Source organism: Phyllobates terribilis, unplaced genomic scaffold (genome assembly GCF_046119375.1).
Source record: "Phyllobates terribilis strain yellow unplaced genomic scaffold, ASM4611937v1 Scaffold_12__6_contigs__length_324123572, whole genome shotgun sequence".
Taxonomy (NCBI): Eukaryota; Metazoa; Chordata; class Amphibia; order Anura; family Dendrobatidae; genus Phyllobates; species Phyllobates terribilis.
In genome coordinates this window covers 216,632,285-216,647,377 of record NW_027362772.1, presented here as the reverse complement: position 1 = coordinate 216,647,377, position 15,093 = coordinate 216,632,285, and the positions used below count along the sequence as shown (strand labels likewise).

General features: G+C 44.9%; 1 protein-coding gene across 4 annotated transcripts in view; it reads right to left on the bottom strand.

Annotated features, from left to right (window-relative positions):
* Positions 1 to 15,093, bottom strand: part of ARHGEF12 (Rho guanine nucleotide exchange factor 12) — a 176,144-nt gene that overhangs the window by 141,438 nt on the left and 19,613 nt on the right. For all 4 annotated transcript variants that reach the window (XM_073656647.1, XM_073656648.1, XM_073656646.1 and 1 more), the window contains exons 2-3: positions 5,084 to 5,107; positions 2,223 to 2,329 (exon numbers count right to left, since the gene is read on the bottom strand). In XM_073656647.1, the coding sequence (XP_073512748.1) occupies positions 2,223 to 2,329; positions 5,084 to 5,107 (131 nt within the window). The remainder of the gene's footprint in view (positions 1 to 2,222; positions 2,330 to 5,083; positions 5,108 to 15,093) is intronic.

Sequence of the window (15,093 nt, the reverse complement as noted above, 5' to 3'; positions counted from 1 at the left end):
AGCTGTGGTATGATCAGACCATGTCCCTGCACGGTCAGACACAGTCATTACACAGTACACAGCAGGGGCACATTTATAAGATTAGCTCAGTACAGAAACATTTTATTAAACCACATCCAATTGTGGAAGTTATTATTCCAAGGTTTATTGAATATAAATCAACTTTAAAATTAACTTTGTTCGTGGGAAAACCCGTTTAAGAATCACTGGGAGGTCTGACCTCTGCCAATTCTGAAAATTAAGAGGCCACATCTCTGTTTCAGGTGCGTCCTCTTCACAAGAGCGTTCCAGTCCATCACTGCTGGGCGCTCGATTCAAGTTCCCTGAACAGCCAGATGATGGTGGTCGAAAATGGCCAAAATGGTACTTTGGGGTGGGGAGGGGGGAATCAGGGGACCCCCATTCTGGAGATGATATGGGTCTTAGAAGGTAGGACCAGCATCAGACATTTATTGCTTATCTTATCAAAAGGGCAAAAATGTATATTTCGCAAGTCAATCCCTTTAAGTGACAGTATCACCTAGCAATGTGCCATCACCTACTAACAAAGGAATACCCCTTTTAATAGGAAAACACAAAAAAATAGGGTAATAGCCCACACTGTGCGGCCCTCCCATGCTGCAAGCAGTTTTTGCTTTTCCTGTGCATCATCAGCAGACTGGCCCGCTCCAGCAGACTGGCCCGCTCCAGCAGACTGGCCCGCTCCAGCAGACTGGCCCGCTCCAGCTCGGAACTTGCAAGCTCTAAAGCAAATAGTGTGCATGCTCATTGCCTAAGACCTTACCTCCTCTATTACACTGCAGAGGTGGCCAGTAACCTAAGCAACAAGTAGTAAACTTTAGAACTAAAAGCCCGCCATTCATGAGAACAGAGAAGATTTCTACTAAGAGGTAAATTGCAAAGCTATTTTAACAAGCACGTTGCAATTTTACTGATTTAACAAGATGAGACAATTCATTCATAATAACTTTCTACAGAGAAACCTCTGAGATGACCACCCACAGCTGTAGGGAAGAATTAGGAGCGGGTGGTCCTCAAAAGAAGGGGTCAACATACAGAGGATAGGAAAAAAATCTTGTCTAGATCAGGGTGGTTCTGAAAGTGATGATAAAATGTGTCACTGTACAAGTTCTGGTAATATCAGACGGCTCCGCTCCCTGGAAGAAGTACAGGCAGGGAAGGAGGAGAGAAGCTTATCAGAGCACTGGGATGGGTGTAACAGCAGTGCTTCACCAGTAATGAGATTTACCAGATAAATACAAGAGGAGAACTGATCTGATCATACCGGGGGGCACAGACCTCTGCCCGCTGCACTCGGGCACAGGAGGAAATGTCTACCCCTTGTTATCATCCGCCCAATATTTCCAGAGATGCCCTTCACAGCTGTGCAACCAGAATGCAGGATTAGCAGACTTCACTCACCATGGCTTATAGTTTGCACCCAATTCTGGCAGACAACTGAAACCTTGAACTCCATGTCCAGCTTTTACCTTCATGCTGCTGACAGGAGCAAAATTCTCTGCTTTTTAATTTAATTTTTATTTTTTTTATACAGTGTTCAGTGCTCAAGTGCTTCAATATATAACTCCAAATCCTTACATAGACATGAATGTAAAACACAACAATTGGCGTGTGTTCAGCCACCACTAGAGGGAGCATTATGGATGCTGTATTATTATTGGCTACACTGTTTAACAGTATGACGTATGACCCTCTAGTGGTGGAAGGCAGAATAGCGATTCCGATTTTTTTTTATCTTTCTATGCAGGAAATTTAGAGCTATGTGTATAAAAAAACAACCATGGATATATTTTTTACAGTAAAGTCATATCTTCATGTATATGCCCTAATTGCACACATGAATGTCACAGAGGTGGCAATGTACATCAGAATCTGCCCTCTATTGGAAACCAACTAGAGCAGCAGAATTGGTGCAGTCACCCACTTCATGATCATAAACCCCTTCTAATACTACATTTTGCCAGCAGTAGCAGCTATCTTATATCTAGGAGGCAGGTGGAGGTCACCTGTCCCCCAATAGTAAAGCTACAGACATGGCACGGTTATGTGTGGGCATTACAAGGTTAATTATAATCCACTACATGACCCTCCTCTGTAATATATGGATTTTGCTGTAGATTTCAAAAAAGAATTTAACAGTCTCAGTATCTGTTGTGAAAACTCCAGAGCAAAGCACAGAATTATCTGGAAAGACGTCCTACCTGTAGGATCAAAATCCTGAGATGAGAAGTCATGGGACGAGCTGACAGTGCGCTCCACCTTCTGCCTCCTGTCGGCCGACACCTCGCTGCTCAGAATGCTGCCATGCCTGCAAGAAACCCATCACCAGTGAACAAGAGAAACAACACAGCACAGCATGGACACAACGGCCGGAGCTCAGCCACCAACATAGGGAAATCGTCTAGAGTTAGGATAAAATCTCATTGTCTGCAGAGATTCACATAGTCCAGGGCAAATCCTGTCAATTCAGATTGTGGTCAGAACGTCAAGTGTGATCCCCCATGGTCTGCAGGGCTTCCTTATAGGAAACTCACCAATGAAGGCCAAGTGCTCGCACTCTAAGAGGTTACACCGTATACAGCAGTGGAGTCCAACTAGCGGCACATCAGCAGCCACGAGGTGCAAGTCCCGGCACGGCCCGCCAGCCACGAGGTGCAAGTCCCGGCACGCCCCGCCAGCCACCAGCTGCAAGTCCCAGCACGCCCCGCCAGCCACCAGCTGCAAGTCCCGGCACGCCCCGCCAGCCACCAGCTGCAAGTCCCGGCACGCCCCGCCAGCCACCAGCTGCAAGTCCCAGCACGCCCCGCCAGCCACCAGCTGCAAGTCCCAGCACGCCCCGCCAGCCACCAGCTGCAAGTCCCAGCACGCCCCGCCAGCCACCAGCTGCAAGTCCCAGCACGCCCCGCCAGCCACCAGCTGCAAGTCCCAGCACGCCCCGCCAGCCACCAGCTGCAAGTCCCAGCACGCCCCGCCAGCCACCAGCTGCAAGTCCCAGCACGCCCCGCCAGCCACCAGCTGCAAGTCCCAGCACGCCCCGCCAGCCACCAGCTGCAAGTCCCGGCACGGCCCGCCAGCCACCAGCTGCAAGTCCCGGCACGGCCCGCCAGCCACCAGCTGCAAGTCCCGGCACGGCCCGCCAGCCACCAGCTGCAAGTCCCGGCACGGCCCGCCAGCCACCAGCTGCAAGTCCCGGCACGGCCCGCCAGCCACCAGCTGCAAGTCCCGGCACGCCCCGCCAGCCACCAGCTGCAAGTCCCGGCACGCCCCGCCAGCCACCAGCTGCAAGTCCCGGCACGCCCCGCCAGCCACCAGCTGCAAGTCCCAGCACGCCCCGCCAGCCACCAGCTGCAAGTCCCAGCACGCCCCGCCAGCCACCAGCTGCAAGTCCCAGCACGCCCCGCCAGCCACCAGCTGCAAGTCCCGGCACGCCCCGCCAGCCACCAGCTGCAAGTCCCGGCACGCCCCGCCAGCCACCAGCTGCAAGTCCCAGCACGCCCCGCCAGCCACCAGCTGCAAGTCCCAGCACGCCCCGCCAGCCACAGACTGGGGAGCTACTTTGTCTTGGAACAGACATAACCGCAGACTAGAGATCACAGACAGGTCGCATTCACCTCATGCATATTAAATGTGCTTAAAAAAAAGAGACAGCTTTCAGCACTTTATTTTCTGGATATAAAACGTCCAGTGAAGTCGGCATTGATAAGTCATCCATACGGCATCTGCATTGTAACCATTTTTTCAAATCATTCATGACCGAGTAATTTCTGCTTTTTTGCCCCCCCTCTCTGTGTCAAAGAGCCAAACTATTTTTTTTTCCCCATTGAGAGACATATGAAGACTTCGCTTTCACGGGATGAATTGTAATTTTAAATTAAATCATTCATTTTACCAAATGTACTGAAAAGCAGGAAAAAAAATTCCAAACGCAATAAAAGAGAAAAAAAATAAATAAAAAGTTTCTGACTTATTTTGGATCTTTTGATGACTGACATTTCGTTGCATATTTTAGGGAAAGTGCAACATCAGAAAAAAAATTCTAGTAATTTTTCCTGTTTGACATTAAAATAATTAAAGGTACGGTTTACATAATTTTATATTCTGAGATCAGATTTTTGTGGATATGACAAAGCCAACTTTTTTTTTTTTTTCTTTTCTTTCCTTTTCAACTGGAAAAAGGGGGTGATGTTTAGTGTTGAGCGAATTTGTTCGGCATTTAAAATTCGGGTTCGTGGTTCCGGCTTGTTTGTGCCAAAGAGTAGTCTCCGCCCATGAACATCTCTGATTTGCCACGCAGATGTGATCTGCATGACAGCGTGACAAATCAGGGATGTTCATGGGTGGAGCCAATTTTTTGGTGCGAACAAGCCGGAACCACGAACCCGAATTTGAAATGCCGAACAAATTTGCTCAACACTAGTGATGTTAACTTTTAAGACTTTTTTTTTTTACCTTATCTTTAGTCCTCCTAGCCTTTGTGAACCTGCAATTAACCGATTGCTTATTTTAGTAATGCACAATATAATAAAATTAGTGATGTCGTATGAATTAAAGGTGTGAGCTTTGGCTCATAGATCACCAAGACACTTACGATGGAGGGCCTTCTGGCCCCGTTTGCCCCCAATGCCATGCCTACCCGTGAACTTCCCGTAATCTTGTGGCTGATGGGTGCCGGAATTCTTGCGCTATGCAATCAGGACATTTAAACGTCACGGTTTGTGACTGACAGGGGCATAAATGATAAATCAGAAGTGATCAGAGTCCTCTCTGGTCGCTGCTGTTGAAGACAGATGTAGCCTGTAAAACGCAGTTAGCGCTTGCCAGTTAAACGGCGGGCTCAGCTGCTCCATACGCCCGCATCGACGAGGGGCATACCAGTAAGGACAGACCACCAGTATCCGAGTATCTACTGATGCAACATCATCCATAAAACGTCTACAATTACTGTTTCAAATTAGAGATGGGCCAACAACCTGAGATTGATAAAATGCAGAATAAAGGATCAAGAAACTAAACGGTCTGTACACAAAATAGACAAATATAATGCACACTAAGATGCACTTACCTGGTTGGTTTTCTTCCATGAAACCTGAAAAACAGAAACCAGATATGAAGTTATTATCAGGATATCCATTCTGCCTGGATATTACAGTAAGTCAGGAACATGTAGTAATGCTGGGCACAGTAATCCCAGCATGATGCAAGGGCAGAGAACCTGATTCCAGTGATGTGTCACTTACTGGGCTGCATGCTGCAATTTTGATAAAATCACCATTTTCTCTGTTGCAGATCTAGCGGTTCCCTGAAAGTTGAGCTTTATATAACCCCGCCCACAGCATTGACTGGCAGCTTTCTGTGTACACTGTGTATAGGCAGAAAGCTGCTCAGTGATGGAGGTGGGTGATACAGAGCTCATGAATATGGAGGACTACATGGCAGCAGGATTACTAGTTCTCTAGTGATAAATCTCCTTGTGATAAAAGGGATTTTAATCACAACTACAGCAAGCAGCCCAATAAGAGACATTAGGGCTTCTGTCTCTACAGCAGGCTTCTCTCAGATTAGGTGGCAAAAACCTGGCAACAGATTCCCTTTAACTGCTAAATATTTATCTGTTCCTACACCCTGACACAGACCTGAATGTGTGGACGTGGCACGTGCATGTAGAGACCATGCCACTGCTGGGATGGGAAATCTAAGATGTGTATGGCCGGCCCTTCTATCTTCCTACCAAGTAGGCAATTCGGTGGATCTTCTGGTCTTTTAAACCAGGGGTTGGTGCACAGCTCCAATGCACAGGACCAAGCCCGCCGGCTGCTGCCTCCCGTGGGCATGCCAAAACTGTTATAGCAGGGACGGCTCATAAGTCACCGCCATTTCTCACCATTCATTCTCCAACATAAAGTTAAACGTCTCCGTATCTGTTGCTCAAACTTTGAAGGATGCAGAGAAGTCTTCTGGGAGAACTGCAGCACAAATTCTGTAGTTTTCACGGATCCCCCCTTAGCCCCCCCATACAAGATGAAGGAGTTAGTTAAGACCCCATTATAGTACACTGTCCGCATCCCCTTCGAGCAGCCACGTCTGGGCTCCCTGCCAGATGAAGGGCAGTCTCTCCAGCCTGTGAATGGGCATGACGTCTGCATTTCCTGCCTCTACGCTGGGGCACTAATGCCCGAGCCGTGTACAGGACGGTCTCTGTCCATTACATAATCACTGCCAGGTCTCTACATCAGGGACAGGGTATAAAAACACACCATGTCAGTGTCAGGCAACCGAAAAGACCTATTCTGCAACATGACAAGCAGATCTGTACTCGGGGACACGTTACTGCTTATATCCAGTGGATAGAAAAAGTCCACACACCCCTGTTGAATTGCCAGGTATTTTTCCAACTTTAATGTCACCCATAATCTGTACAATTAAACAGAAAAATACGCTGAAATATTTAGGGTGGAAAAAGAATAAAAGAAATCAAATAATGTGGTTGTATAAATATGCACACCCTTAATCTATTCCTTTATTGAAGCATCCTTTGAATTTATGACAGCAGTCAGTCTTTATGTAGCAGTCTATCAGTATGGCACATCTAAAATTGGCAATCTTTGCCCTCTCTTCCTTGCAGTAGCTCCAAATCTGTCAGACTGTGAGGACATCTCCTGTGAACAGCGCCCTCTTCAGGTCACCCACAGATTATCAGTTTGATTTACGTCTGGGCCATTCCAAAACTGTGATGTACGGGTGTAGCCATTCTTTTGTTGATTTGGAGTAATGTTAAGGCTATGTGCCCACGATGCAGAAATGCTCCGGATTTTTCCTGAGCGTTTCCGCATCTCCCTGGCAGAAAAAACCTATGCGGATTGTACATGCGGATTGTACATGAGTTTTTCCTGCCAGGGACATGCGGATGTGAAGCGTTCTTCACATGCATTTCTGCATGCGGGTTGTCAAGCGCTTTGCAAGCGATTTTAGCCTCACTTGGAAAAGTGCTTGACAACTTGGTCACACTATATAAATCCATGCAACCGGCATGGATTTATATAGTGTGACCGTAAAAGAATGGTATAAAATAAATATTATACCTACCTTCTGATGGCCCCCGGTGTCCTTATCCAATCCGCCCGGTGTCTAGCGGTGGTCTACAAGGACCTTCCATGACGTCATTTAGTCATGTGACAGGTCACGCGACCGCCGACATCAGCGGTCGCGTGACCCGTCACATGACTAAATTACGTCACCGCAGGTCCTTTTAGACCATTGCGAGCTGCCGGCAAGCCAGGTCGGATCGCTATGGAGACCGGGGGCCATCAGAAGGTAAGCATAATGTATATTTTTTATTTTATTTTTTTATTTTTTTTTTTTTAAACGTACTATGGTACCCGGGTCTGGAGGAGAGTCTCCTCTTCTCCAAACCCGGGTACCATCCGCACATTGAACCACATGATGTCCGCATGTGCACATGTAGTGATGCGGATATTAAAGCGATTCAATGCAAGTCAATGGCAGCGAAAACGCTGCGATTCCGCTAAATAATTGATAGTGCTGCAGATTTTTCCGCAATGATAATCCACAGCATGTGCACAGCACATGCGGGTTATCATTGGGGAACATGGCAGACCTTCTACCAAGCGTTTTTTAAGAGCTTCTGCAGCGGAATTGCTGCTGCGGAAACGATTAAAAAATGCATAGTGGGCACACAGCCTTAGGGTCGTTGTTGTGCTGAAAGGCGAAATTTCTCTTATCTTTTTAATACAGGCCTGAAGGTTTGGAGGCAAAATTGACTAATATTTGGATTTGTTCATAAAATTCCCTCAACCTTGACTAAAGACCCAGTCGTCAAACACAGCCCCAAACCATGCTGCTACCCTCACCATGCTTCATTGTGGGTATGGTGTTCTTTTGGTGATGTGCAGTGTTGGCTTTGCGTCAAACATACCTATTGAAATTATGGGCAAATGTTCAGCCTCGGTCTCATCAGATCATAACACTTTTTGCCACATGCTTCTGACAATGTACGTTTTTGGCAAAACAGTCAGGATTGGATGTTTTTCTTTATAAGAAAAAGCTACCGTCTTGCCACCCATATGAATACTGGAGATTGCGGTTACATGTAGCACACAACCAGTACTTTCCAAAAATTCCTGCAGCTCCTTTAATGTTGCTGTAGACCTCTCGGCATCCTTCCAGACCAATTTTCTTTTTAGGGACGAGTTCGGTAATGTCACTGTTATGCCAAATGTAAGCCACTGCCTGAAGTTCGTCTTCAGTGTTCCATGGTATATCTAATGCCTTAGAATTTTTTTTGTGCCCTTCATCTGACTGTTAACATTCAACAATGAGATCCCTTCGCTGTGTTGTAAGCAGTTTACAGACCATGGCTTTTGCAGTAAAATGCAACTAAGAAAATGTCAGGAAAATCCTAGTAGAACAGCTAAACTGTATACGGGGCTAAATTAGAATCACTGTAAATGATGTCAGCCGTCCACTGACTACTATTTACCATGAGTTTAAAAGAAATGTGCCTATTGTGAACACAAGCACAACCCCGATAATAAGAGGATGCTCACACTTGTGCAACCACAATTATTTTAGTTTTGTTATTTTTAATTTCTTCCTCAAAATGATTTCAGATTGCTTCTCAATAGATTTGTACAGATTATAGCTGACATTGAAGGTGTAAAAAGTTCTGAAACTACGCTTTTGTATTATTTTTTTACATGACAAAAACATGGCATTTTAACAGGGGTGTGTAAACTTTTTGTATTCACTATATATCCTATGATCAGGACAATTCTATGTGACAGCCTTTTCTTGCCGGATTCGTCAGAAATAGACTACAACGGATGCCGCATTATTGGATCCATTGCCCAACGACTCCAATGTTAAAATAACAGATCAAGTTAGTGAATACCGACAACTTTTTAGTCCAACGGATTTCTGCTGAATGTGTTCTAACGAATCATTACTGGAGCCTTATCTGACATGTCTCTATTGAAGGGGATATAAAATGTAGAAACTTGGCACTCAAATATGCTTGATAGATTTTTAATTGTATTTGCAGTCACCCAAGTAGGGAAATAAAGTAGATGTTTCGGTCACAAACGGGACGTGAACACTCTGAACACGTAGAAGGACGTAGAAGGACGTAGAAGGACGTAGAAGGACGTAGAAGGACGTAGAAGGACGTAGAAGGACGTAGAAGGACGTAGAAGGACGTAGAAGGACGTAGAAGGACTACATGTCCAAAAGAACATTACTCCCAGCCCTGGAGAGAAAAAAGGTATGATGGTATCAGCAAACACGGTGTTCACCACACAGGAACAAACAGTGGTTTCCTGTATTCACTGATGCCATCATACCTTTTTTCTCTCCGGGGCTGGGAGTAATGTTCTTTTGGACATGGAGTCCTTCTAGGTCTTCCTCCTTTTTCACCTGAGCAGTCGGGAGTACACTGATGAAGGTCCCGTTTGTGACCGAAACGTCTACTGTATTTCTCTACTTGGGTGACTGCCAATACAATTAAAAGTCTATTAAGGATATTTATGAGTGCAAAGTTCCTACATTACATATCATTGGTTTTGAACCCTACTTATGCACTTACTCCAGGAGTGCAATAATCCATATTTACTTTGTTTATTCAAGGGGTGTCCCAGAATCAAAGGATAGATAAGTTGCAGATTGCTGGAGGGCCCACCTCAGGGACCTCGATCCATCACAAAAACATTCAACATGCCACATTTCTTTTTATTCATGATACCCTTGAGATAAATACACCTGTGCACATCTGTTCGTGCATATATATGACATCCATGACAACATTATCAGACAGCATTCTACATTTACATTTGCCAAATTTGTGTGATCTTGAGGTCTCGTACTGAACAGCAAGAACTCTCAGTCAAAAAACATATATGTTATGGCCGTCACTGAGACATTTAAGGAGTTAAAAAAAAAAATAAATTGGGATCTGAGTTTTTCCCCAACTCTCCACTAGAGTTGATGCAAATCAATTGGCAGGACCCCATCCATTAGCCACTATTGATGAGCGCAAGTGCTCGTTACTTGAGTTTGCCTAGGGTGCTTGGGTATGCACTGAGTATCACGGGTGGTCCGAGTAAGAGGTTTGTGTTAGACAACCACAAAACATGCGGGGATTGTCTGTGTTTGTTAGGCAATCCCCGCATGTTTTGTGGTTACCTTAACAGCTGCGAAACATGCGGGCGCAGTGACGCGAAGATGACACTCGAGCACACACGATACTCAGTGCATACCACAGCACCCTAGGCAAACCCGAGTAACAAGCACTTGTGCTCATCACTAATAGCCATATGACTAATTTGTGCTTGCTGTGCTGGGACCCTGAAAACTGCCTCAGCATGCATTGCTTTTATTTTAATTAGCTGGCCTCTCATGAAGGCACACATGCATCAGCCACAACAATGGTGTCACACAAGACCGGCTAGTCAAAAGAGAAAAAAAGTGTTGAATGCTCATTTCTGAGGACTCCTGTCCACCAGCCATAGAATACGTACGCAGCCAATGGATCAGATCCTGCAAATCAATTCGCACGCCTCTGACAGCTGTGTGTGACCCTTCACCTTGCCAATTTCTGAATATCCAGGGAGAATAAAAGGAATGGCGTAACGCTGAGCTCCAAGAAAAGATACTCACAGATTGCCATTTCATGGTGAATCCGGACACATCAGGGCCGGGGACACCACGACCACATGGGGACACCATCGTATACAAATTCTGTCATCAACATTAAAGGCTTTCAAAAAGCTAGAATATATAGAAAATAATCCTGTAATAACAGGTAGACTGGTCTGTGTGTGTAGCCTTATGAATGGCTCAACATACTCAAATAGTGTTGGAAGCTGAAGATAATTGGTTTCCATATTAGGAACTTCTTTAAAAAAAAAAAAAAAAAAAGCCAAAAATCATCATGATTAAAGTTTCACATAACCATCCAAACGACCCACCATTACGTAGACACAAAGTGATTTCAGATTTGTTTTTAACTTTAGGAGATGAGCAAAAAGTTCTCCCTAAGTGTGGCCGTCCTAATAACACAACTCCAGCCGCCTAATGTCAACAATACAGCTTTCTTTCTTCATGTCGGAGCTAGCAGGGTGTGTACCTGCCTTGGAAAGCAGCCAGAAATATTTATCTGGAGCTGCAGTTGTGATAATGCAAGGTGCTTGTCTCTCCGGCAGCTAGTCAGTATGGAGACGGCTCACAAGCATGGGGGATTTCCCAATATTCAGCACAGATGAACGGCTTAAGCATGGTGGATTAGCGGGGCCATGGCTACAGTGTCGGCACAGCCCCAGGAAGGAGGAGCGCCAAGCTCCAAATATAATAAAAACACACTTCTACATGAAAGACAACTAAGTCCATCAGTACGGAGAACATTTGCTGATTGACACTGCTAATTTTTCTCCACAAAGCAGGTAAATCTGCCACCACCAACAAAATGTAAAAGTGGATTCCAAAACCTACACCAACACATGAGGCCATGTAGCCTGACTCCAATTCATTTCTGTAAGAGCTAGGCTACATTCCCACATCCGTTGTCCAATTTGTAATGCACAGGGCTTCATTGATCCAAACACCTCTGTGTAAAAACAAATCTGTGTCTGATGTGTGAGACTCCGATCAGGTCCTATAAAAGGACCACAAGTCTACGGAGGTTGGTTAAACACGGATGAAAGGAGAAGACATCCCTTGTACTGCATCGGTTTTTCTCCATCTATTGTTAAGAGTCAGTGGATAAAGGGCTGACAGTCTGCCCACTTCAGCTTTTAAAAACTGGAGGCAAAAATGAAGGACAAGAGAAATACAGTCTGTTTAACATGGATGCAAAACTAGACACAGAAGTGAAAATTTATCCTTAGGGAATGAGTACAGCTCAGCCGCTCTCCGCCGTCTGTCACTCCACCTCCAGGAGCTGGAGCCTGGATGGACTCAATCCCATGAAATGCTGGGATGGGAATCATCCTTTAATTCTAAATGTACAGCTTCTTCTTACAGTCCTGATTAGTAACATACAAGGAGACATGGCTGTAAGGAACATGGTATGGGAAAACCAATAAGACTAAATTGTGGTGAGATCCCATATATTATTCAATAAGTGGCCAAAGTGTGAGCCTTCAGAAATGTCCACGTTCTCAACATGCATAAACAAGTGTGACCAGCAATGATCTCCAGCACTAACAGAACAACCCTAAATTTAGAAAACATATAATGGCTGCCATCATAAAGAGCGGTACAATTACAATATCAAGTAAGAAACCAGAGAACTGAGAGCATCTCAAGGGTGGAGAGAGGCACAGTGATCCAAGACCAGTAGATACAGAACGCGCTCATAGCAGAGTGTCCTTCACATACACTGCTGAATGAAGGAGAATCCCTTTAACGCAATATGTCCGAGCCGCTCAGTCACCGCCGGCTATTGGCACAGATGCAACGTCTGAGGTTTGGCCAGTCGCTGTGGCATTCGTTTCCGTGATCAGACAGGTTTTGTCCGTACAACACAAACAGTGGATAACATCAGTAGGTTACACAACCTGGTGCGTCATTCACAGAAACTCAGCACTACGTGGAGGTGCTGCAACGGGAGAAATCTGGTTGCGATCCCCAAACTCCCCACCTGCAAGACATTTTATAGGAACGCTGGCTGAGGAAATACTGCGGTCCTCGGGGTCATCACAAAGACAACCCAAGCAGTTAGATCTTGGGGAGAACATTAATGGGGGGTGTTTTATCGCCTCATACACTCAGATCGCCAAGGACAATATCCGAGATTTACCGGACAGTGCACAGAGAGATTTTTCCTTACGGATCCCATACCTGTAGAGAAGTGCAGCATGCCCCAAGTCATGTCATGGTGGGGAGGCTACAGGGAGACACACAGACTGAAGCCATCTTTGTGCTCCTCCAGGGTTTGTATAAATTGAGCTCCACTGATCGCTGGCCATACATCATACATCAGCAGACACACAAATGTGAACGTAGCCTTAACAGTCTTCATCAGTCCATTCTGCAAGATACATGACTATCCTGTGATCAGCAGCAGCTCAGCAATGCGTTCACCACCGCATCACTTTACCCCGGTGCCGTATTAATGCTCGGAGATACAAACGTTTCCAAAATATTCTAATAAAGGCTAAATGGAAAATTCTCTTCTGCATCACCATCACATCAGACAAGTCGCCACATGATTAGGAAATACAAAAGGTTTTCAATGGAAGCCCCATTTCCCCTGGAGAAAGTAATTTATCCGCTTACTCCCAGCTTCAATCCAGAGACAGAATTGCAGAAAATTACTTTGTCAGGTTCAGTGATGATTATTTTTTTGTCTGGTCTTTCATTAAAGGGAATCTATCACCAGGTTTTTTTGTTACCTCAACAGAGAGCAGCATAATGTAGGAAGAGAGACCCTGATTCCAGCATTGCATCACTTAGTTTACTGGGTGCAGTTGGTCTGACAGTTTTTAGTTTTAGCAATGCAGCAGAGCTGAGAAAGCGGACCCTACCCACATCTTTTAACCATACCTCATGCTGTCCTCACATTACATAGCAAAAACCTACTGACATGTTCCCTTTAACAAAAAACAGTAGTGGAATTTAATTTTGATCTGTCAGCTGATTGTACCAACAATTGATTTCTGACCTGATGAGGTTCATGCGTTTACTGTAAAAATCCAGGTCAGAATGGAAATATAGTCCTGATTTTAAATTGAGCATTTTAGGAGTCCAACTACAGAATGAATACACTTGGACTCATGAGGTATTTAGTTTCCTCCACCCACCCAGCCTGGCAGCTGCAGCTTGTACTGAGCAGAGTGAGATATCAGCAAGGACGAGGGACACCGAGTAGCTGTCAAACGCAAGCTCCCTGCGCAGAGAACGAGTTTACTTTTTAAAAATGATTATACAGCCATTCTGGCATGGATTATCAGCGTAAGGACACCAGGCTCATCGGGTCTAAGATTTATTCAATAATGTATGGAGTATGTATCATGAAATCAGGTAACAAAGCCACCTGTATAGAACAACAGTATAAAAGGAAAGATAGGACCTGGAGGATAATATCCACTGAGGATTTTGTTGTAAATCTACCACAAATGCAAAGAGGTTGCACATGGTATATAGGTATGAAAATCGGCAGCAGAGATATTCGCTACATGTAAGTGGGGTTTTGAAGCCCCCCATTTAGGCTAGGCTCATGTCTGCAGACAAATGACGTATGCACAGGACAGGTACGTCAGCAACATGGCGGCTGCCACACGTCTCACTACATCCGTCTGAATTTAGACATATACGACCATCTACACCAATGTTCGGTTTCCATTATTATTCTTTTCGTAGCCATTTTCAAGAACAGGAAAATGTATATGTTTTACACACACTGAAGAGGACTGCTATATGTTCCAATACATCTCCCATTGAAAATAATGGAGAAAAAAAAGCCTATATGTCGTCCATACAGGTTTTTTGGGACAAAAAAAATACAAAAACGTAGTCAACTAAAATTTTTTTTGTACATAGACAATAATAATCATCCTGACAAAACGTAGTCAATACACCGCCATATAAGTCTGAATACATATATTTACTGCAATTGAGGTGTTGACGTCCAGAGGAATGCAGTGCAGAAATGTGAAGCGCGCCTTCCATGTATTGTTCTGTCCCTTGTTATGATTAGCACTTCACTATCGGCCATGTCTACAGGGGATTGTCACACCTGTTCTGCATGGCTGGAAAAGCACGCCGTTTTGTATAAACCAGTAAGAACCTTACAGAGATTGGTGAACCCTTCAGAACTTTCTTTACTTCTCAACACATTTGACCTAAAACTACATCAGATTTTCACACAAGTCCTAAAAGTAGTTACAGAAACGAATCAAACAAAGGAGTCAAAAATATTAGACAATCACGATTTATATGAGGAAAATGACCCCATATGACATGTCAAAGTGAACCATCAATCCACTATCTGTGTAACTACATCTAAACGCTTCACTGATTGTTGCCTAGTCCTGCACATTGGCTCGGTGGAGCACTAATCCC